The sequence below is a fragment of the Diadema antillarum genome, unplaced genomic scaffold, assembly GCF_040938485.1.
Source record: "Diadema antillarum isolate AM-2024a unplaced genomic scaffold, OU_Dant_1.0 seq00000049_RagTag, whole genome shotgun sequence".
Classification (NCBI taxonomy): domain Eukaryota; kingdom Metazoa; phylum Echinodermata; class Echinoidea; order Diadematoida; family Diadematidae; genus Diadema; species Diadema antillarum.
The window spans coordinates 1,476,027-1,496,539 of record NW_027271158.1 but is presented as its reverse complement, the minus strand read 5'-3'; the positions used below and the strand labels follow the sequence as shown (position 1 = coordinate 1,496,539).

Genomic DNA, 20,513 nt, shown 5'->3' with positions numbered 1-20,513 from the left:
CCAGCCATGCAGCCTATACCATATTGATCTTAAAATTTTCCCGTGAAGATTGACGAGCTGATTTTGTTATAACACGTACGTATTCTGGATTTATCAGCTGGCAAGCAAAAAAAGACCAAAAAAAAAAAAAAAAAAGCTAAAGGCCTGGGGCACAAGTTTCCAGGGGGTGTTTCACAAAGATAGAATTTCAGTCGAACTTTGAATTTAAGATTGACTAAAAATTATAGCATGCTGTGTGTACTTCAGTGCTGCATGTAGCCATTGATAATACAAGATAAGATAAATAAAATAGAAATGTATAATTTGAAGTGGGTTAGGCTAATGAAATTGAACAGGGAAACCAGTGGTAAAGAGCCTACCCGAATTCCTTATTCAATCTTAAATTCTAAGTTCGACTTGGAATTCTTCGTGAACTCCTGCCCCATGACATTTTTTTTTTTTTGGGGGGGGGGGGGGAGGGGGGAGGGAGGGGGACCGTGCGCGGGCGGGATCGATCCGGGATCGGGAGCGAGCCACCCTTGCATGATGGAGCGACGAGCATCATCATACTGCATGCAGCGCATCCATCCGATATCCATCCGGGGATCAAAGAGTAGCTTCTACACTCTTTGCCGGGGATCCCCCTCCTCAACAGGCCTAGGCCAGCCCACCAACGGATCGCGGATGGGCCTTCGCGCTTGAACGACGACAATAAGATCATTCAAGCAGATATGGTATTGTATCTTCTGCTTTGTATTATCGGTCGACAGAAACGCTTTTTGTATCTATGGTAAGATGAAAATGGGCCTCTCTGCTGCCTTTATTGATATATATCCCCAAGGGCCTACTGTAACGTTAGTGTTAGAGGATTTCGTTACGGACCGCTGACCAACCAGGCCGCCACTGCACTGCGTGCTGTACCCTGCAGGTGACAGGACCCCTACCGTTCAGTGTGCATGCATAGCAAGCTCACCTCAGCGAAGAGAAGTCAGCAGTGAGTGAGGCGACGTGAGTGAGTTGAGGACTGTCAACATTTAGGCAAGCGCAATAGGGCCGTAAAGTGCACAATTGCCAGCATTTACTGGGTCACAAGTTGGTAAGAAATATTCGATCCAAAACCAAGAAAGCTGCAGAGATGAAGCTGCCGAAATTTGCTCCTTTCTTCGTGCCCCTTCATCGTCGTCTTGAGACGGCATCGGTGCTCCTGTGGTGGTCGCTTTTCATGTTCTCTCGACTCTTGACGCAGTTTGTCCTATTCTACATGCTTATCACAAGGTATGCATAGCTAGATACGTCTAACGTTAGACAGAAAAATCCATCTGTCCAGAGGAGTCTTTTATCATTTTCTTTTTCTTTTCTTTTTTTTTTTACTTTGTCGGCTCTCCTCACAGCTGCAGTCTTCTCGGAACATGAACAAAGTTACGAACATATCCCCTACGACCAAATTTGACAGACCGAGTTTTGGTCAACTGAACCAGATACCTTCTAACGTTAATGTTAACATGTTAATTTACTCGGCCACGGGGAGGTCTCCTCCGCCTCCCTGATCTAGAGTCTACATGTACTTCAGTAGATCTACTTGATCTAGAATGGTGTCATGTCCTGAAATAAATGCAGAGAAAACAAGCAAGATTTGCTGAGATTAATGAATACAGCACAGGGCTGAATCCTGATACAACTGATGTCGGTCCCCTATTGTTCTGCGAGTACGTCCCCGCTGTGTGCAAAGTCTGTGTAGGTGGAGCAGTCACCGGCTATGACAAAATGAATGGCAATGATTAATGGAGTGGTAACCGATTTTCAGGATAATGCTGAGTACAGACTCTAGTCTCTATAGTAATTATCAAATCATTTATGGTGATGATTTGATAACGGATTGACATCGGCATCAGTGAATATTGGATTTGATGATTTCAAAGATTATTTAAAACCTGAAATTGAATTTCATGATTTTATTATAATTAATAACCATATCTGCTTGGATCTGCTCTTCAAATTACTGTACTATTTGTAGACACGTTGATATTGCATGTAACTCCACTGCGCACTTACATTGTATTTCCCCCCACTCTTGGATAACTTCAGCTCAGTGAGATACAGCTGTAAGGTAACTAAAGCTGTGACTACTGTATTAACATGTTAGCAGGCCTTGAATCAGGCAAAATTTTTACCTCACATTTTCCTGTTGTATGTCTCTAACTACTGCTTCTCACATGGTACAATCCCCAATATTTTATCATGACATTACCTTAATTTATACCTACAGGTATTTTTGGGTCAGTCTACTCCTTTTTGGCTGGGCCTACTATGACAGGTACACACCACAGAGGGGTGGACGGCGATCGCAGTTCATGCGAAGTTTGAGCATCTGGAAGAGGATGGCGGACTACTTCCCCGTCAGACTGCATAAAACTACGGACCTCGACCCTCATCATAACTACATTGTTGGCTTCCACCCCCATGGCATTATGAGCATTAGCGCCTTTGTCAATTTTTCAACAGAGGGGACGGATTTCAGTGCCATATTTCCCAGAATTCGCTCCCACCTGTGCACTCTGTCCGTCATGTACAAATACCCTCTTGTCAGGGATTTCTTTATGTCCGGAGGTGAGGAAAACTTTGGTTTATTTACACCCTGGTACAGTAACACACATTGCATTGTAGGCAAGTGGTCAGGTGGTTTTATGTGTTTGGTTTAATAGTGACCTTCAAACTTATAGAAGCAGCAACCTTTAAGTCCATGTTTTTCATTTTGTGATGAGGAGTGTTACAGACTAGAAACCCAGCTACACTCTGTAGCTTTTCTTTTTGTGACTCATAACTCTTTGATCACTATGCATGTGAAGGCTGAATTGCTCAATGGCAAAAGCATCTGAAGTCTTGAGAAAGGAAAAATAAAAAAGAAGTTCCAAACTTGCACACATTTGTACACTACTTACATGGTAAAGCATAGCACAGACTATTGCTAGCACAGGCACTACCCTGATGAACTGAATGATTATCAGTAGTAGAGTATTCAATTCAGTTGTACAGTGATAAAGAATTGTCATTCACAAATGGCAAAGGTCACAGTCTAGATATGAAATCTCAGTTCCAATCAGTAAACACCTTTATCTTTTGCCCTATTCTCATGTGGTAACCATGAGGATTGAGGTACATGTTTGTGATAATGCTTACATCCCAAATCCATGATGATAGTGTGCAGCTTAGCAAGCAACCTTGGGACTACAGTATAACACCCAGGTCATTATCCCTGTCTTTCAACAAAGCATGACCAGTGGTATTTGTGAGGGGAAAAAAATGAACACATTTGATTAAAGATACCTGAAAAAAATCCTTAATTAGCTTTCAGCTTGAATGCAATTTTTTTGAAGTTATTGCAACTATTTATAATGTGAACTCCAACCAAGAGTAGACATGCTCCATTGTAAGGAAAACTGATGTTTGAGTCTAATTAAAATGTCGATGCACGTCTTGGAAAAAAAAATAATTTTGCCATTTTATATTGCTGCAACTTTCTTTGTTTGCTTCTTTTTTTTTTATTGCATTCTCTTATCATTCATGGTATGCAACCTTCTAGTCTTTTCTCTGTCGTCCTCTCTGTACATGTAGATCCTTTTTTTTTTTGTTCTTTTCTCTTGGTCATCTTCCATTTTTGTTTTTATCTTCTCTCTCTCTACATAACAATACTATGCTATGCATATCATGCTTATCTATTGTCGATTTCTGTAAACATGTGTACACGTATGTATCTTCCTCAATTTCAGTTTCCTCTTTATTTCTGATTTGACAAATGTTACATTCAATACAATCATGTCCTTTGGAAGCTGTAAATAGAAATGTTACTGGCATTGATAACAAAGTTGTGTTAAAGGGGTTAACCCTTAATTATCTGCTTCTCCTTCAGGTATGTGTGATGTGTGTAAGGAGAGTATTGACTACCTGGCAGGTGGGCCGGGGAGGGGCAGTGCGGCGGTCATTGTACTAGGTGGTGCGGGGGAGTCTCTGGAGGCCCACGCCGGCCGCCACGTCTTGTGTCTGACCCAACGGAAAGGTTTCATCAAAAAGGCTCTCCAGCATGGGTGAGATTTTCTCATTAAGTTTTGCATGCTTGTGCTGCTTTCTAATTAGAATTCAAAGGATATAGGCCTACTGTATTGATCTGGCTTTATTAAAAAAACAAAACAAATGTGGGCAGAGAAAGAAAATTGGTTTGTTAAGAACACACAAGCAGTAAAGAACGCACAAACATAGATTTTAGACCCCTATGATGTACTGCAGCATGCATAAAAGATTCAAGTGGTTGATATTCACATTCTATCTATTGTTGTATTCTTTGACAGTATGTCTCTTTTTATGTGCAGTAGATATTTCTCGTTTGTAGATTTTCGGTACTTGTATCATGTATTTTAGCACTTAGTATGAAGTCAAAATTTTAATGCTTACATAGTACTAGTGTTCAATCTAGTTACCAATACAGTGCAAGACACTTAGTATTCAAAGGAGTTATCATGTGTGTGATAACTCCTTGGACGTACATATTATGAAGATAATTTCCTCATCTGAGAATAGTCATGGTGAAAGTTTAAAGCGAATTCCTAGTACTCAAATGAAAGTTCTGTTGTCCAACACTCTGAAACAGTAAGGGTGTAGAAAAATGTACTTAGCCCAAAAAGCAGTAATAATTTTTCACGATCCAGCAGTAAATGAAGGAGTATTTCTTTTGATAATCTGTATCAAGATACAAGCTTTTGAAATAGAAACTATTAGATGTGTTAGCTGAGCCTGTTTGTTCATGAATACATTTGATAGCTATTTCCATAATGTGAAATGAGTCATACGAGAACAAAGTCTGATTGGTAAGGTTAAGTGAAACCAAAGAGTGAAGGAAAACAATAAAGGAGAACTTGAAGATGAACTTTTTGTGTGATGACCTCTTCCCACAGCGCTCATCTTGTTCCCTGCTACTCCTTTGGCGAGAATGACCTCTACCACCAGGTTCCTAATGAGGAGGGAACCCTCGCCCGCAGACTGCAACAAAAGATGCAGAAGGCCGTGGGATTTGCCACGCCTTTCTTCTACGGCAGAGGGGTGTTCAACTACAGCTTTGGGCCTCTGCCCTTCCGCAGAGAAGTCAACACAGTTGGTGAGGAAATGATCAGGATGTACACCATGTTAAAAAAAGAACTCCAAAGAATTATGATAATAGTGACCACAAGAAGATAAAAAGATACTGTCTCTTGATTTTATGTTTTGCTCTGCTGTGCTGATATGGGTGAAAGTCAGTTGATGTGAATGTTGCAAAGGATAATATTCTTCACACATTTGATGAGTCCAAAAAATATTTGTACATGCTCTCATTTTCAAGTAAGTTCAGTTTTGCGCAAAATTCATAACAGGTCTTACACTGCAAAATACATTCTATACCACATTTATAGTATTGCATAAGTTGGCCTTTCTTCAACTTTACTGTATACTGATGTAGCCTAATTTTCAATCACATGTATTGAAAGATGAACCCCATGAATATTTTTATGCATAGAATAATGCCTAACAAACATATTTTTTATTGTATTCAGTGTAAATTCTATTTACCTGGTGTACATCCATTCAGTAACTTTATTTTGTGTGAAATTTGTATATTTTTTTTATTGTTTGATTGTTTCATGCAATTCATACATTTTTAAGATAATTTCAGATTTCACATTGTCTTTAATAAGTTATTATTTGACATAGTTTCAAGCATTTTCACAGCTGTACAACTGTACATAATTACAATCGAAACAGGAGATTGCATAATGTTTCAAGATGTTACTCTTTTCCTCATTCATTGCTTTTACATGTTTACGATAGCATTATTAGGAACATGGCAAACTTTATTACAATGTAGTACATTAGGTCAGGGCAATATTGAAGGTAAAGGTGAAGAAATGAAGGGAGGATACAATTCGAAGTAGATGGGATGCAAAAATAGAGGGGCAATAGTCTGTAAAGGTTATTTGTTGCACATCCAAATATAAGTGGCATAGAGAGCACAGTCCTAGCTAAAGATGTTTTTGGTTGAGATCGCAGACCTTGCAGAAGAAGCTGTTGGCTGAGATGACGGACCTACTAGAAGAGGTCATGCCAGCAAAGCTAACCAAGCATTTTGTTACTCCTTCTTCCCCTCCTTTAATCTTCTACAGTCGGTCGCCCAATCCCTGTGGAAAAGATGTCGGAACCGACAGCCGAGGCCATTGACTCTCTCTGGCACACCTACGCCAATGCTCTCCGGGAGCTTTTTGAGGAGAACAAGGTCAAGTTTGGAGTCAAAGAGGAGGTTGTATTGCAAATAAAGTAAGCGTTCAGTGAACCTACTAAGATGCCCAGTTATTGGAGAGAAGAAAAAAAAATTATCCCAATCATGACCTCATACTAAGCTCTCAGGAATTTCACTGCCGAGGTGTCAAAGATGCAGCTTCTGCAGTGACCGTTGCCTAGGAACCAAAGTGTTTTGAGTGTGATGTAACTTCCAGAAAACAGCTTGGAAAAGGGAAAGGGCAGATTTTTACTACCAAGAAAGGTGCTAACTTTGCTGATTGGAGGTATTGTGTGTGTGTTTGAATACCTTTAGCTGGATGCATGATGTAATATCTATGCACATGGTAATAGGTGAAATATGCTTCTGAATGATAAGTTTATCAAGCTTTCTCTGAAATGATAAACAGTCGCTAATATTACTTAGCACCTGATGAGTTGCTCCGAACACTTTAGTAGGTCTACATCAGAACTGTTTTCATTATGAATATTTGATGCAAAAGGAAGACCATTGTGGCTGTCATTAATAATGATTTATTTTGTAAATCATGCAAACTGATTTAGAATTTACAGTGCTGTCTGTTGTCAGGAATTTAAGATTGCTGTGAGCATACTATAATTTTGTCTTTTATGTCTTTTTAAAACAATGCTCAGGATTTAAACCCTTCTGTGATCAGTACTTGTGCCCATTAGATAATTTCTGTGCTAGAGATTAATGAGATGTATGTACATAATGTGCACAGTACTTTCGACAGTGTCAGACAGTGATTGTTGTACTGTAGTATACTGTCAAACAGTTGTTGTTGTACTGTAGTATATTGTCAAACAGTTGTTAGGGAAGACTTTTCCTGCCTAACGTGTTCATAGTCTGACAGGATGCTTCACTCATTTTGTACTTGATCCAAGTGTGAAAATGGATACCTGGAAATGCTTGGCTAGTGTTATGACATGACTCTGGTGACAATAGAGTCCCATCAGTATTCAAAAGGCCAACCATCCTGGGTAAATAGAATTATATCATCGTCAACGAGGAGATGGTTTAACCCTAACTAGGCCGGGGGGGGGGGGGGGGGGGGGGGGGGGGGGGGCCTCCGAGGCCCCCCCCCTCGACGTTCCGCGCGATGCATCGTTAACGCGAAAAGCTATCGCCGCAACGTTTCATGACTTTTTTCTTTCGAGTCTCCCGCATCTTTTGACACCAAATTTGCGATGCCGGGGTGCGCGGTTCCGAAGTTGCGCATAAATATGTACGTGCATGTCAGACCAAAACTTGCTCAAAAACGTGAATTCATGTACAATTTCAATACAAACTGTGGTTACAGGCAAATCTCATAAAAGCATGATTATTTTGGGGTTTTATTGATTAAAATCAATTAATAACATAGTTTCTTGCTCGGAACAATGTCGCGGACAAGTTTCATCGAAAAAATGATGAAAAACATAAAGTCGAAAAAACAAAGAAATACATAAGAAATTCAAAAAACAATAAAATACTTAAGAAATTTTTTCTGATGGCACAATTTTTTTCTCTTATATTTGCTCAGGACACTAAAAAGAATATTTAAAAAAAGAATTTGCCCATTTTGAGCTTTATTTACCGATTTATACTAAATTGTCTGATTTCATGCATCATTATGCATAAATTAGCATAATTTAGCATAAATGATAATTTTTTTAAAATTTAACTTCGTAGTACTTTAGATTACATCATAGGCAATGCGTGTGCCAATTTTCGTCACGATCGCTGCGGTCGACGGCCGAGATCTGGAGGGGGGGCCTGGGAGGCCCCCCCCCCCCCCCCCCCCGGCTCTATGATCTACCTAAATAGCCCGGCCTAGTTAGGGTTAATATGATACGTAAAAATAATCAGAATATGTGTTTTGCTATGGGGTGATGAGTGGCATGTCACTTACATTCACCAAAGATTTGTTTTTAATTCTTCTTTTTTTTTTCAATTATTTCTTTTAAACCTGTGCCAGGTATTTGATACCTTTGAAGCAAAGTGATTTTGTTTTTCTCCCAAGACAGTCATGGCTTAGTATTTTACAGTGGCCAACCAGTATAGATAGGCCCACCATATGTAGGAATGTTGGTGCAAATTGTGTAGATGATAGAATTATCACACTCCTTGTTACTGTGCTCTATGGTACAGACAGAACTGGAATCACTGCAGATTTTTTTAAATTTAGAATAATTATATTTATTTGATATTCTCTATCCAGGGTAGCCTCATTAGTGGTACACTCTCATTCTTGGGAGCCTTTCATCATAAAATCAATAAGTAAATACTGATTCAAAATACATAAACAACAAAACAGTGTAAATGTACAAACCATGGCGATATTGTGTGTAAATAATGCTATTAAAGCAATTCAATTGATATAGAAAATACATTATTATGAAAAACAGAGTATTACACTTGCACAATATTTAAAGGGATGTCAAGTGTACCCAAATTGGGGTAATGCTACATGTAACATGAGAAGGTGCAATCAATAGTTCACCCTACCTGTGACTGAGTGTGTGATTATTCTTGTGATTTTAAATCTGTTGCCAGGGTAATTTTGACCAGAACTAAATGATTGTACTTGTCCAAGGGTAAGATACAATACTTGCCCTGAGTGCCGTGAGTATGCGATGATTTTGGTACACCTTGCCTCTCTTGGACCTGCTCTAGATTAAATTTGCCTTTGCTGTCCTGTATTCTGCTTGTAGTTTTGAGGTTATATAACACCAGTGTCTGAAAAATCAGTTTGCTGCCGTCAAATATGAAAGTGATCTGTCATTCCAAACCTGTTGTTTTACTAATATGTGCTGGAATGTGAATATGCACCAATTTCAAAGAATGCATATTGATGTGAGAGTTTTCTGTCTGATAGGTAATATTTTGCATAAGGTACAAATGAAGAAGATTTGAAAGAGCGGGCAGCTCCCTGTCTGCACTTTCATTTTGTGATTGGCTCATTTGCAGGCTGTTCTTTCTATTCTAATCAGGGGGATGTTTTGCAACGAATTTAAATTGGTTTTAAAAGTCAAAATCAACTTCAAATTATGGTATGTCATTGATTTCCCAGTTCGGTTTATATTAAATGTTTTAAGAAACCAGTTCAGATTGTTATGAAGATTTACAGGAAAAAATCCTGTGTTACTTATTTCATTTTGTACATATGAATGGCTTTATGTGAAAGTCTCCAGAATTTTCATTTTGAAGTTAGAATATTATTGAAGACAAAGCAGCATGCCATAATAATCTGAATTTGATAGTAATCGACATTCAAATTTTGTGTGAAAGACTGCCAAGATTTCTTTTTTTTTTCCACCAGCTCTCAGTGAATAGAAATGTGAATTTGGAAAAGGATGCATGTTGAATACATAGAGGTCATATACTCATAATGCAGGGGTGTTAATTTTTTTGTAAAGAAGGTAATTTTAATTTGATAGGAGGTAAGACCATTGCGAGGGTGTCGGGGGGGGGGGGGGGGTTCCCCCTCCCACGGTAGGGAGCTTTTGGGATTTTTTACTTGAAATTGTGCAATCTAGTGCATACCTAAGAAGAAAATTTTAAGAACTTTTTTCTTACCTTGTATTATGCATATTGTGTAATCAACACACATACTGTTCATGTTTATTGCAAACAATCATAGCTATCTCACCAGCCTTCACTGTTGACTTGCCAATGATATAAAAAAAAACTCAATAATCAGTTTTATCTATTTTACCATTATTTTCATTTTGATTTCTAATTAAACTGAGATGATGCATACTTAATCTACCTTCATATTCATTGAATACATGTAGATACTAAATAATGGGCAGGGGCTACTTTTTTTTCATTGAGACTTGGGGTTAACAAGCTTGATTTTTATGATTTCTCATTTAATTCATTTTGTACATTACATTATTGATTACACGAAGAAGGTACTTCAGCTCCTGTTTATTACCTCCGCCAAGGGAGGAGGTTATTTTTTATTACTGTTGGTTTGTTTGTTTGTTCGTTCGTTTGTTTGTTTGTTTGTCCGTGCGCAAAATAGCTCAAAAAGTTGTGCACGGATTTAGATGAAACTTGCAGGAAAGGTTGAGAATGACACTTGTAAGTAACAAGCGATTAGCTTTTGGTAGTGATCGGGGAATTTCGAGGGAATTTACAAAGGATATTTGATATATTTTCAGGTAGGGTCAATGAACCTGGGAGTTCAGGCTGCGTGTATTTGAGGTTTGCTTGCGCGCACTAAAGTGCATGCTCTAGTTTCTGCTAGGGCGAGGAGCGCCGTGCAGCTGAGGGTTTATGACGTAACAAAGGCTTCTATATTGGGAAATCGGGCGACTTTCAGCACTTAATGGGTGGAAATCACGGATATCTCTTTGGAAGAACAAGATCAGTGGTAGAAATGAGCTGCATTCTTGGCAGAGGTCTGCACTCTCAGCTCTAGTTTCATAATGTTATATGACTGTATTTTCTTAGAATGGGATCTCGGCTTAGCTGACATGGGATCTTCAGTCGAGGTCCGGCCAAAGACTTGTGTTGAGTTTTTTTATGGCACAGGATCATGAGGTTCTTTGATATCATGCATCGAATCTGCACTGTGTCCAGCAGCTGGACAATCCATCGACACGGGGAATGACTCACAGTCATCTAAAACTTGGAGTAAAAAGGAAAGAAAAAAAATTAATATCAGACAGGCCTTTGACAATCACAACTCTCATTTAATTTTGTGGCACCACTCCAAAAAAAAGTAAATATAATGCTGTGCACATATTCATTAAATCATGTAGATATATCACAGGGAAAATGTTCAGCCTGGCTTGACGACTGCCCATTAATTCATTATGGGCTAAAATCAAATTCAATTCTTGCCTTCATTTCTACATGTATTTACTGGAACAAGCACATTAATGGTACGGTATTCATGAACTATTGCATACATAACATACCTTGAATTTTTTGTCTTATGGGGTTGAAAAAGTCCTTTAGTGAAGTTTGTCGCTTCATTGTAAGACTTTGGTCACAGTCATCCTCTCAAACTGGAATAACAAACAAGTCATTAATCCAATGCTAATATTTCATAAACTGTAACTTGAGCAGAAAGAATTTTTCTCCACACATTGGATCTATTTCGATTGTGCAAATTGAGTGTTTGACACTGGGAATTTTAGTAAGGAAAATAAGCTCATTCCCTAAATTGGCAACACAATGAAAATTTCATTTGTTTGTCATGTGCTTGATCAAAACTTATCACCATACTTTCTGGCAATGCTCACTCATTTCTTCTCAATTCAAATGCATTTAATTAAAGAATATAGTAAAAAAAAAGAAAAGAAAATTAAACTAATCACAAAGAATCCCCTTCAAGATGGAAACACAATTTTCCTGGCCTGTAGTTGCAGATGTGGTTGTAGATGTAGTTGGTGCTTCCGTGAGACCCACGATCTTAAAGTTATTTTGATGAGACGACCTTTCACCCTTGTTGATATAGCCTTCCAAGTGGAGTACTCTTCGAGATTGCACCGGACTTGAATACGTTGTCAATATCTGGGGCTTCTGACCTGATGTCAGTTACATATGTTGCTACTCTTTATCTTTGTGACCAGTCATCAATTCGTAGCTATCCCACAATTGATGGAATTTCAGCCAGTTGGAACGATGCTGCATTTTGCATGTGACTTACGTGACTGGGGGCATCCATGTTGGATTTTGATAAGGACATTGCGCCCTCTACGTTCGTATCAAGCGAGTCTGTGATGTTCTGTATTTTGGCCGTTCCACTTCTCGGGCGGATCTTTAGTATTTTTGTCGCACTTATTATGTTCACTTTTCCCATGATCACTGGTCGGCTTTTTGGGAGGTAGGCTTAGATTCTTGGGTTTGTGAGTATTCTCATCCCTCTCATTTTCCCCCCAACTCTGTTCGGCTTTTTGGGAGGTATGGATTTTTTTTGTTCTGTGTTTTTCTCTTTTCTCCCCCGAACTGACGTCGGCTTTTTGGGAGGTTCATCCTGTACAGATTCAGCACAGCCCCTCTCTGGGTTCCGTGCGCTCCCGTGTGCTCCCTTGAGCGGGAATTTCAGTCGGAGCGACAGTGGCGGAAGAGCCCACCTTATGATGGCCAATTCCCGCCCTGTTGTTATTCCCTGCTTTCCTTTAGTCTCCGACATTGTCTCTATTATACACGCTGTATTTCTGTCTTGGTTGAGAAAGTAGTGTTTGCAAGATACCCAGAGGGAGTTTAGGAACGTGTTAAGATAGCCGGTAGAATGGATACAGACGACTGCCTTGCAGGCGCCGGCAAAGGAAAGAGGAGGATACGAGGCTAGCGTGGCCTTTTATAGTAAGGAGTACAGGGTTTCCCGTTATGCAGTAATGGGAACTCCGAGAGGTTAGTCTGCTATCACAGACCCCTTTTTTTTTCTCTCTCTACTAGAGAGAACCTTTGCCGGTTTTAAAGCAGGTAGGGAAGGAATAGCGATATGGTATAGGTAAGTGTGGCGTATTCTGCCGTAGGTAGTGGTACTGGAAATACTGTATGCAGTCTCCAGCACATACCTATCCAGGCACACACTCACAAACCCTGGGTGTTTTATGATGCCGTCAAGGTGTCCATTTTAGGAGTCAATTTTTGCTACGATTTGTTCAATCTCCTTGCAGCACATGCTCTTTCTTACAGAAGGCATTGCAGCACATCCCCACTTCATGAATACCTTTAGTTTGGGGAAAATCTATGACATCAATGCAAACACAAAATCAGGTCCATACGGGATTACACTGTACCTACAGTTGTGACTTGGTAGCTTCGTTGCAGTGTGTGTGTCCCAAAGCTGTAGAACTATCAAAATTTTCTTTTTGTCTGCACCAGACTTATTGGTTGCTATAAACATCTAGGGCTTCTGACTCAGTGACATTTACATATAGTGGCTACTCAGATAGAATAACATCTTTATCTTTAAGATAAGTCCCAAATCCACAGCTACGATGTACCGGTATGCCACATTTGGCAGAATTTTGGCTAGTTGGTACGGTGCTGCATTCTGCCGAGTTCCTCTCCCATACTGCTAGTGATATTGGAAATATGCAGTCTCCAGCACATACCTATCCAGGCACACACTGGCAAACCCTGGATGTTCTGTGGTGCCGTCAAGGTTTCCATTGTAGGAGTCAATTTTTGCTTCGATTTGCTCAATCTCCTTGAAGCACATGCTCTTTCTTACAGAAGGCATCGCTACACATCTCTACTGAATGAATACCTTTAGTTTGGTGAAAATCAATGACATCAATCCAAACACAAATTCAGGTCCATGCACTTTTACCTACAGACAATATTAACCTTGTCAGGCTCCAATTTGTAGGTGAGAAGCCAAAAGTTTGAAACTTCATTTGATGGTCGTTCACATCTTTCTTACTGGTGAAGACGTAGCAGCATCCGTCGCAGTTGCACCAACCAAGCCCATTCTCCTGGAACAGGGGCATATGCTGGCATGGTGGTACACTGGGCGCTTGAAGATCTTCCGCGAATGTGACGAAGTGTCCCTGTGTTGCTGTAGATAACGATGGTGAAGGAAATTCCCTGAAGATGCATAGGTCGTCAGCATTCATTGAAGGAGGGTGTTCTGTGCAGTGGTCGCAGGTGTTACACTTTGTGAAGATGATTCATCCTGTGCGTCTGTCCATGTGCGGGTGGATAAAGGTGTACTCCTCGTCGATGGTGCTCCCTCCCAGTGTCCTGGCTGATCCCCCGATGGTGGCTTTGATGTAGTTCACTCGTAGTCCACTCCTTATGGCTGCTGCTCTCCACCACTGGGTTCTGCGATGACTAGCACCCGCTCGCCTGAGAAAGAAAGGTGCTGCCAGTGAACGTCTCTGATGTCCCTCATTGCAGCATCAAAGATGGTGTGCTCTTTCTGCATCTTCTGTTCGGTGATCCTCTGGCGACATGGGGGTTGATCCTCGCCAGGTAAGGTGGACGGCAGGTGGACGGCGAGTAGACGCTGGTCAAGGCCTTTGGTGCAGGGGGCCCAGAGATGCTCCACGGGTTCATCGCAGAGTCACATACTAGTGTCATATCTTATCATTTTTATCTTTAAGACCAGCCACCAATTCGTAGCTATCCCACAATTGATGGATTTCAGCCAGTTGGAACGATACTGCATTTATTCCACCCCATACTGTTAGTGGTACTGGAAATATGCAGTCTCCAGCACATACCTATCAAGGCACAAACTCACAAACCCTGGATGTTCCGTGATGCCGTCAAGGTTTCCATTGTAGGAGTCAATTTTTGCTATGATTTGCTCAATCTCCTTGTAGCACATGCTCTTTCTTACAGAAGGCATTGCTACACATCCCCACTGCTTGAATACCTTTAGTTTGGGGAAAATCTATGACATCAATGCAAATACAAAATCAGGTCCATACGGGATTACACTGTACCTACAGTTGTGACTTGGTAGCTTCGTTGCAGTGTGTGTGTCCCAAAGCTGTAGAACTGTCAACATTTTCTTTTTGTCTGCACCAGACTTATTGGTTGCTATAAACATCTAGGGCTTCTGACTCGGTGACATTTACATATGTGGCTACTCGGATAGAATAACATCTTTATCTTTAAGATAAGTCCCAAATCCACAGCTACGATGTACCGGTATGCCACATTTGGCAGAATTTTGGCTAGTTGGTACGGTGCTGCATTCTGCCGAGTTCCTCTTCCATACTGCTAGTGATATTGGAAATATGCAGTCTCCAGCACATACCTATCAAGGCACACACTCGCAAACCCTGGATGTTCTGTAATGCCATCAAGGTTTCCATTGTAGGAGTCAATTTTTTCTTCGATTTGCTCAATCTCCTTGCAGCACATGCTCTTTCTTACAGAAGGCATCGCTACACATCTCTACTGCTTGAATACCTTTAGTTTGGTGAAAATCAATGACATCAATCCAAACACAAATTCAGGTCCATGCACTTTTACCTACAGACAATATTAACCTTGTCAGGCTCCAATTTGTAGGTGAGAAGCCAAAAGTGTGAAACTTCAGTCGGTGGTCGTTCACATCTTTCTTACTGGTGAAGACGTAGCAGCATCCGTCGCGGTTGCACCAACCAAGCCCATTCTCCTGGAACAGGGGCATATGCTGGCATGGTGGCACACTGGGCGCTTGAAGAGCTTCCGCGAATGTGAGGAAGTGTCCCTGTGTTGCTGTAGATGACGATGGCAAAGGAAATTCCCTGAAGATGTGTAGGTCGTCAGCATTCATTGAAGGAGGGTGTTCTGTGCAGTGGTCGCAGGTGTTACACTTTGTGAAGATGATTCATCCTGTGCGTCTGTCCATGTGCGGGTGGATAAAGGTGTACTCCTCGTCGATGGTGCTCCCTCCTCGTGTCCTGGCTGATCCCCCGATGGTGGCTTTGACGTAGTTCACTCGTAGTCCACTCCTTATGGCTGCTGCTCTCCACCACTGGGTTCTGCGATGACTAGCACCCGCTCGCCTGAGAAAGAAAGGTGCTGCCAGTGAATGTCTCTGATGTCCCTCATTGCAGCATCAAAGATGGTGTGCTCTTTCTGCATCTTCTGTTCGGTGATCCTCTGGCGACATGGGGGTTGATCCTCGCCAGGTAAGGTGGACGGCAGGTGGACGGCAAGTAGACGCTGGTCAAGGCCTTTGGTGCAGGGGGCCCAGAGATGCTCCACGGGTTCATCGCAGAGTCACGTACTAGTATCATATCTTATCATTTTTATCTTTAAGACCAGCCACCAATTCGTAGCTATCCCACAATTGATGGATTTCAGCCAGTTGAAACGATGCTGCATTTATTCCACCCCATACTGTTAGTGGTACTGGAAATATGCAGTCTCCAGCACATACCTATCAAGGCACAAACTCACAAACCCTGGATGTTCCGTGATGCCGTCAAGGTTTCCATTGTAGGAGTCAATTTTTTGCTATGATTTGCTCAATCTCCTTGTAGCACATGCTCTTTCTTACAGAAGGCATTGCTACACATCCCCACTGCTTGAATACCTTTAGTTTGGGGAAAATCTATGACATCAATGCAAATACAAAATCAGGTCCATACGGGATTACACTGTACCTACAGTTGTGACTTGGTAGCTTCGTTGCAGTGTGTGTGTCCCAAAGCTGTAGAACTGTCAACATTTTCTTTTTGTCTGCACCAGACTTATTGGTTGCTATAAACATCTAGGGCTTCTGACTCAGTGACATTTACATATGTGGCTACTCAGATAGAATAACATCTTTATCTTTAAGATAAGTCCCAAATCCACAGCTACGATGTACCGGTATGCCACATTTGGCAGAATTTTGGCTAGTTGGTACGGTGCTGCATTCTGCCGAGTTCCTCTTCCATACTGCTAGTGATATTGGAAATATGCAGTCTCCAGCACATACCTATCAAGGCACACACTTGCAAACCCTGGATGTTCTGTAATGCCGTCATGGTTTCCATTGTAGGAGTCAATTTTTGCTTCGATTTGCTCAATCTCCTTGCAGCACATGCTCTTTCTTACAGAAGGCATCGCTACACATCTCTACTGCTTGAATACCTTTAGTTTGGTGAAAATCAATGACATCAATCCAAACACAAATTCAGGTCCATGCACTTTTACCTACAGACAATATTAACCTTGTCAGGCTCCAATTTGTAGGTGAGAAGCCAAAAGTGTGAAACTTCAGTTGATGGTCGTTCACATCTTTCTTACTGGTGAAGACGTAGCAGCATCCGTCGCGGTTGCACCAACCAAGCCCATTCTCCTGGAACAGGGGCATATGCTGGCATGATGGTACACTGGGCGCTTGAAGATCTTCCGTGAATGTGACGAAGTGTCCCTGTGTTGCTGTAGATAGCGATGATGAAGGAAATTCCCTGAAGATGGGTAGGTCGTCAGCATTCATTGAAGGAGGGTGTTCTGTGCAGTGGTCGCAGGTGTTACACTTTGTGAAGATGATTCATCCTATAGATGCATCTGTCCATGTGCGGATGGATGGAGGTGTTCTCCTCGTCAATGGTGCTCCCTCGCAGTGTCCTGGCTGATCCCCCAATGGTGGCTTTGACGTAGTCGTAGTCCACTCCTTATGGCTGCTGCTCTCCACCGCTGGGTTCTGCGATGACTAGCACCCGCTCGCCTGAGAAAGAAAGGTGCCGCCAGTGAATGACTCTGGTGTCCCTCATTGCAGCATTGAAGATGGTGTGTTCTTTCTGCATCTTCTCCTGTTTGATGATCTTCTGGCAACATGGGGGTTGATCCTCGCCAGGTAAGGTGGAGGGCAAGTAGACGCTGGTCAAGGCCTTTGTGCAGGGGGCCCAGAGATGCTCCACGGGGTTCATCGCGGAGTCACATATCATATCTTATCATTTTTATCTTTAAGACCAGCCACCAATTCCTAGCTATCCCACAATTGATGGATTTCAGCCAGTTGGAACGATGCTGCATTTATTCCACCCCATACTGTTAGTGGTACTGGAAATATGCAGTCTCCAGCACATACCTATCCAGGCACACACTGGCAAACCCTGGATGTTCCGTGATGCCGTCAAGGTTTCCATTGTAGGAGTCAATTTTTGCTATGATTTGGTCGATCTCCTTGCAGCACATGCTCTTTCTTACAGAAGGCATTGCCGCACATCCCTACTGCTTGAATACCTTTAGTTTAAAGAAGATCAATGACATCAATGCAAGCACAAAATTAGGTTCATACACTTATACCTACAGACAATATTGTAAACCATGTCAGGCTTCAGTTTGTAGGTGAGAAGCCAAAAGTGTGAAACTTCAGTCGGTGGTCGTTCACATCTTTCTTACTGGTGAAGACGTAGCGACATCCGTCGCGGTTGCACCAACCAAGCCCCTTCTCCTGGAACAGGGGCATATGCTGGCATGGTGGTACACTGTTCACTTGAAGATCTTCCGCGAATGTGACGAAGTGTCCCTGTGTTGATGTAAATGACGATGGCAAAAAAAATTCCGTCATTGAAGGAGGGTGTCCTGTGCAGTGGTCGCAGGTGTTACACTTTGTGAAGATGATTCATCCTATGCGTCTGTCCATGTGCGGATGGATGAAGGTGTACTCCTCGTCGATGGTGCTTCCTCCAAGTGTCCTGGCTGATCCCCCGATGGTGGCTTTGACGTAGTAGTAGTCCGCTCCGTATGGCTGCTGCTCTCCACCGCTGGGTTCTGCAATGACTAGCACCCGCTTGCCTGAGAAAGAAAGGTGCCGCCAGTGAACGTCTCTGATGTCCCTCATTGCAGCATCAAAGATGGTGTGCTCTTTCTGCATCTTCTCCTGTTCGGTGATCCTCTGGCGACATGGGGGTTGATCCTCGCCAGGTAAGGTGGACGGCAAGTAGACGCTGGTCAAGGCCTTGGTACAGGGGGCCCAGAGATGCTCCACAGGGTTCATCGCGGAGTCACATATCATATCTTATCATTTATATCTTTAAGAGCAGCCACCAATTCGTAGCTATCCCACAATTGATGGATTTCAGCCAGTTAGAATTCCACCCCATACTGTTAGTGGTACTGGAAATATGCAGTCTCCAGCACATACCTATCCAGGCTCACACTCACAAACCCTGGATGTTCCGTGATGCCGTCAAGGTTTCTGTTGTGGGAGTCCATTTTTGCTACGATTTGCTCGATCTCCTTGCAGCACATGCTCTTTCTTACAGAAGGCATTGCTGCACATCTCTACTGCTTGAATACCTTTAGTTTGGGGAAAATCTATGACATCAATGCAAACACAAAATAAGGTCCGTATGGGATTACACTGTACCTACAGTTGTGACTTGGTAGCTTCGTTGCAGTGTGTGTGTCCCAAAGCTGTAGAACTATCAAAATTTTCTTTTTGTCTGCACCAGACTTGTTGGTTGCTATAAACATCTAGGGCTTCTGACTCAGTGACATTTACATATGTGGCTACTCAGATAGAATAACATCTTTATCTTTAAGATAAGTCCCAAATCCACAGCTACGATGTACCGGTATGCCACATTTGGCAGAATTTTGGCTAGTTGGTACGGTGCTGCATTCTGCCGAGTTCCTCTCCCATACTGCTAGTGATATTGGAAATATGCAGTCTCCAGCACATACCTATCAAGGCACACACTCGCAAACCCTGGATGTTTTGTGATGCCGTCAAGGTTTCCATTGTAGGAGTCACTTTTTTCTACGATTTGCTCGATCTCCTTGCAGCACATGCTCTTTCTTACAGAAGGCATTGCTGCACATCTCTACTGAATGAATACCTTTAGTTTGGTGAAAATCAATGACATCAATCCAAACACAAATTCAGGTCCATGCACTTTTACCTACAGACAATATTAACCTTGTCAGGCTCCAATTTGTATTGGTGAGAAGCCAAAAGTGTGAAACTTCAGTTGATGGTCATTCACATCTTTCTTACTGGTGAAGACGTAGCAGCATCCGTCGCGGTAGCACCAACCAAGCCCATTCTCCTGGAACAGGGGCATACAGTATGCTGGCATGGTGGTACACTGGGCGCTTGAAGATCTTCCGCAAATGTGACGAAGTGTCCCTGTGTTGCTGTAGATAACGATGGTGAAGGAAATTCCCTGAAGATGCGTAGGTCGTCAGCATTCATTGAAGGAGGGTGTTCTGTGCAGTGGTCGCAGGTGTTACACTTTGTGAAGATGATTCATCCTATGCGTCTGTCCATGTGCGGGTGGATGAAGGTGTACTCCTCGTCGATGGTGCTCCCTTGCAGTGTCCTGGCTGATCCCCCAATGGTGGCTTTGACATAGTCGTAGTCCACTCCTTATGGCTGCTGCTCTCCACCACTGGGTTCTGCGATGACTAGCACCCACTCGCCTGAGAAAGAAAGGTGCCGCCAGTGAACGTCTCTGATGTCCCTCATTGCAGCATCAAAGATGGTGTGCTCTTTCTGCATCTTCTCCTGTTCGGTGACATGGCGACATGGGGGTTGATCCTCGCCAGGTAAGGTGGACGGCAAGTAGACGCTGGTCAAGGCCTTTGTGCAGGGGGCCCAGAGATGCTCCACGGGGTTCATCGCGGAGTCACATATCATATCTTATCACTTTTATCTTTAAGACCAGCCACCAATTCATAGCTATTCCACAATTGATGGATTTCAGCCAGTTGGAACAATGCTGCATTTATTCCACCCCATACTGCTCGTGGTACTGGAAATATGCAGTCTCCAGCACATGCCTATCCAGGCACACACTCACAAACCCTGGATGTTCCGTGATGCCGT

At 42.2% G+C, this 20,513-nt stretch overlaps 2 protein-coding genes across 2 annotated transcripts; one reads left to right on the top strand and one right to left on the bottom strand.

Moving 5' to 3' along the window:
* The first annotated feature begins 1,075 nt into the window (after positions 1–1,075).
* Positions 1,076–6,319, top strand: LOC139725541 (2-acylglycerol O-acyltransferase 1-like). Its single transcript, XM_071636629.1, has 5 exons — positions 1,076–1,254; positions 2,246–2,586; positions 3,887–4,061; positions 4,926–5,125; positions 6,165–6,319. The coding sequence occupies exons 1-5, from the start codon at positions 1,115–1,117 to the stop codon at positions 6,317–6,319; spliced, it is 1,011 nt and encodes a 336-aa protein (XP_071492730.1). The 5' UTR covers positions 1,076–1,114.
* An 11,698-nt stretch (positions 6,320–18,017) lies between these two features.
* Positions 18,018–18,680, bottom strand: LOC139725569 (uncharacterized). Its single transcript, XM_071636659.1, has 2 exons — positions 18,317–18,680; positions 18,018–18,265 (listed from the first exon to the last, which is right to left on the bottom strand). The coding sequence occupies exons 1-2, from the start codon at positions 18,678–18,680 to the stop codon at positions 18,018–18,020; spliced, it is 612 nt and encodes a 203-aa protein (XP_071492760.1).
* Between the last annotated feature and the right edge of the window lie 1,833 nt (positions 18,681–20,513).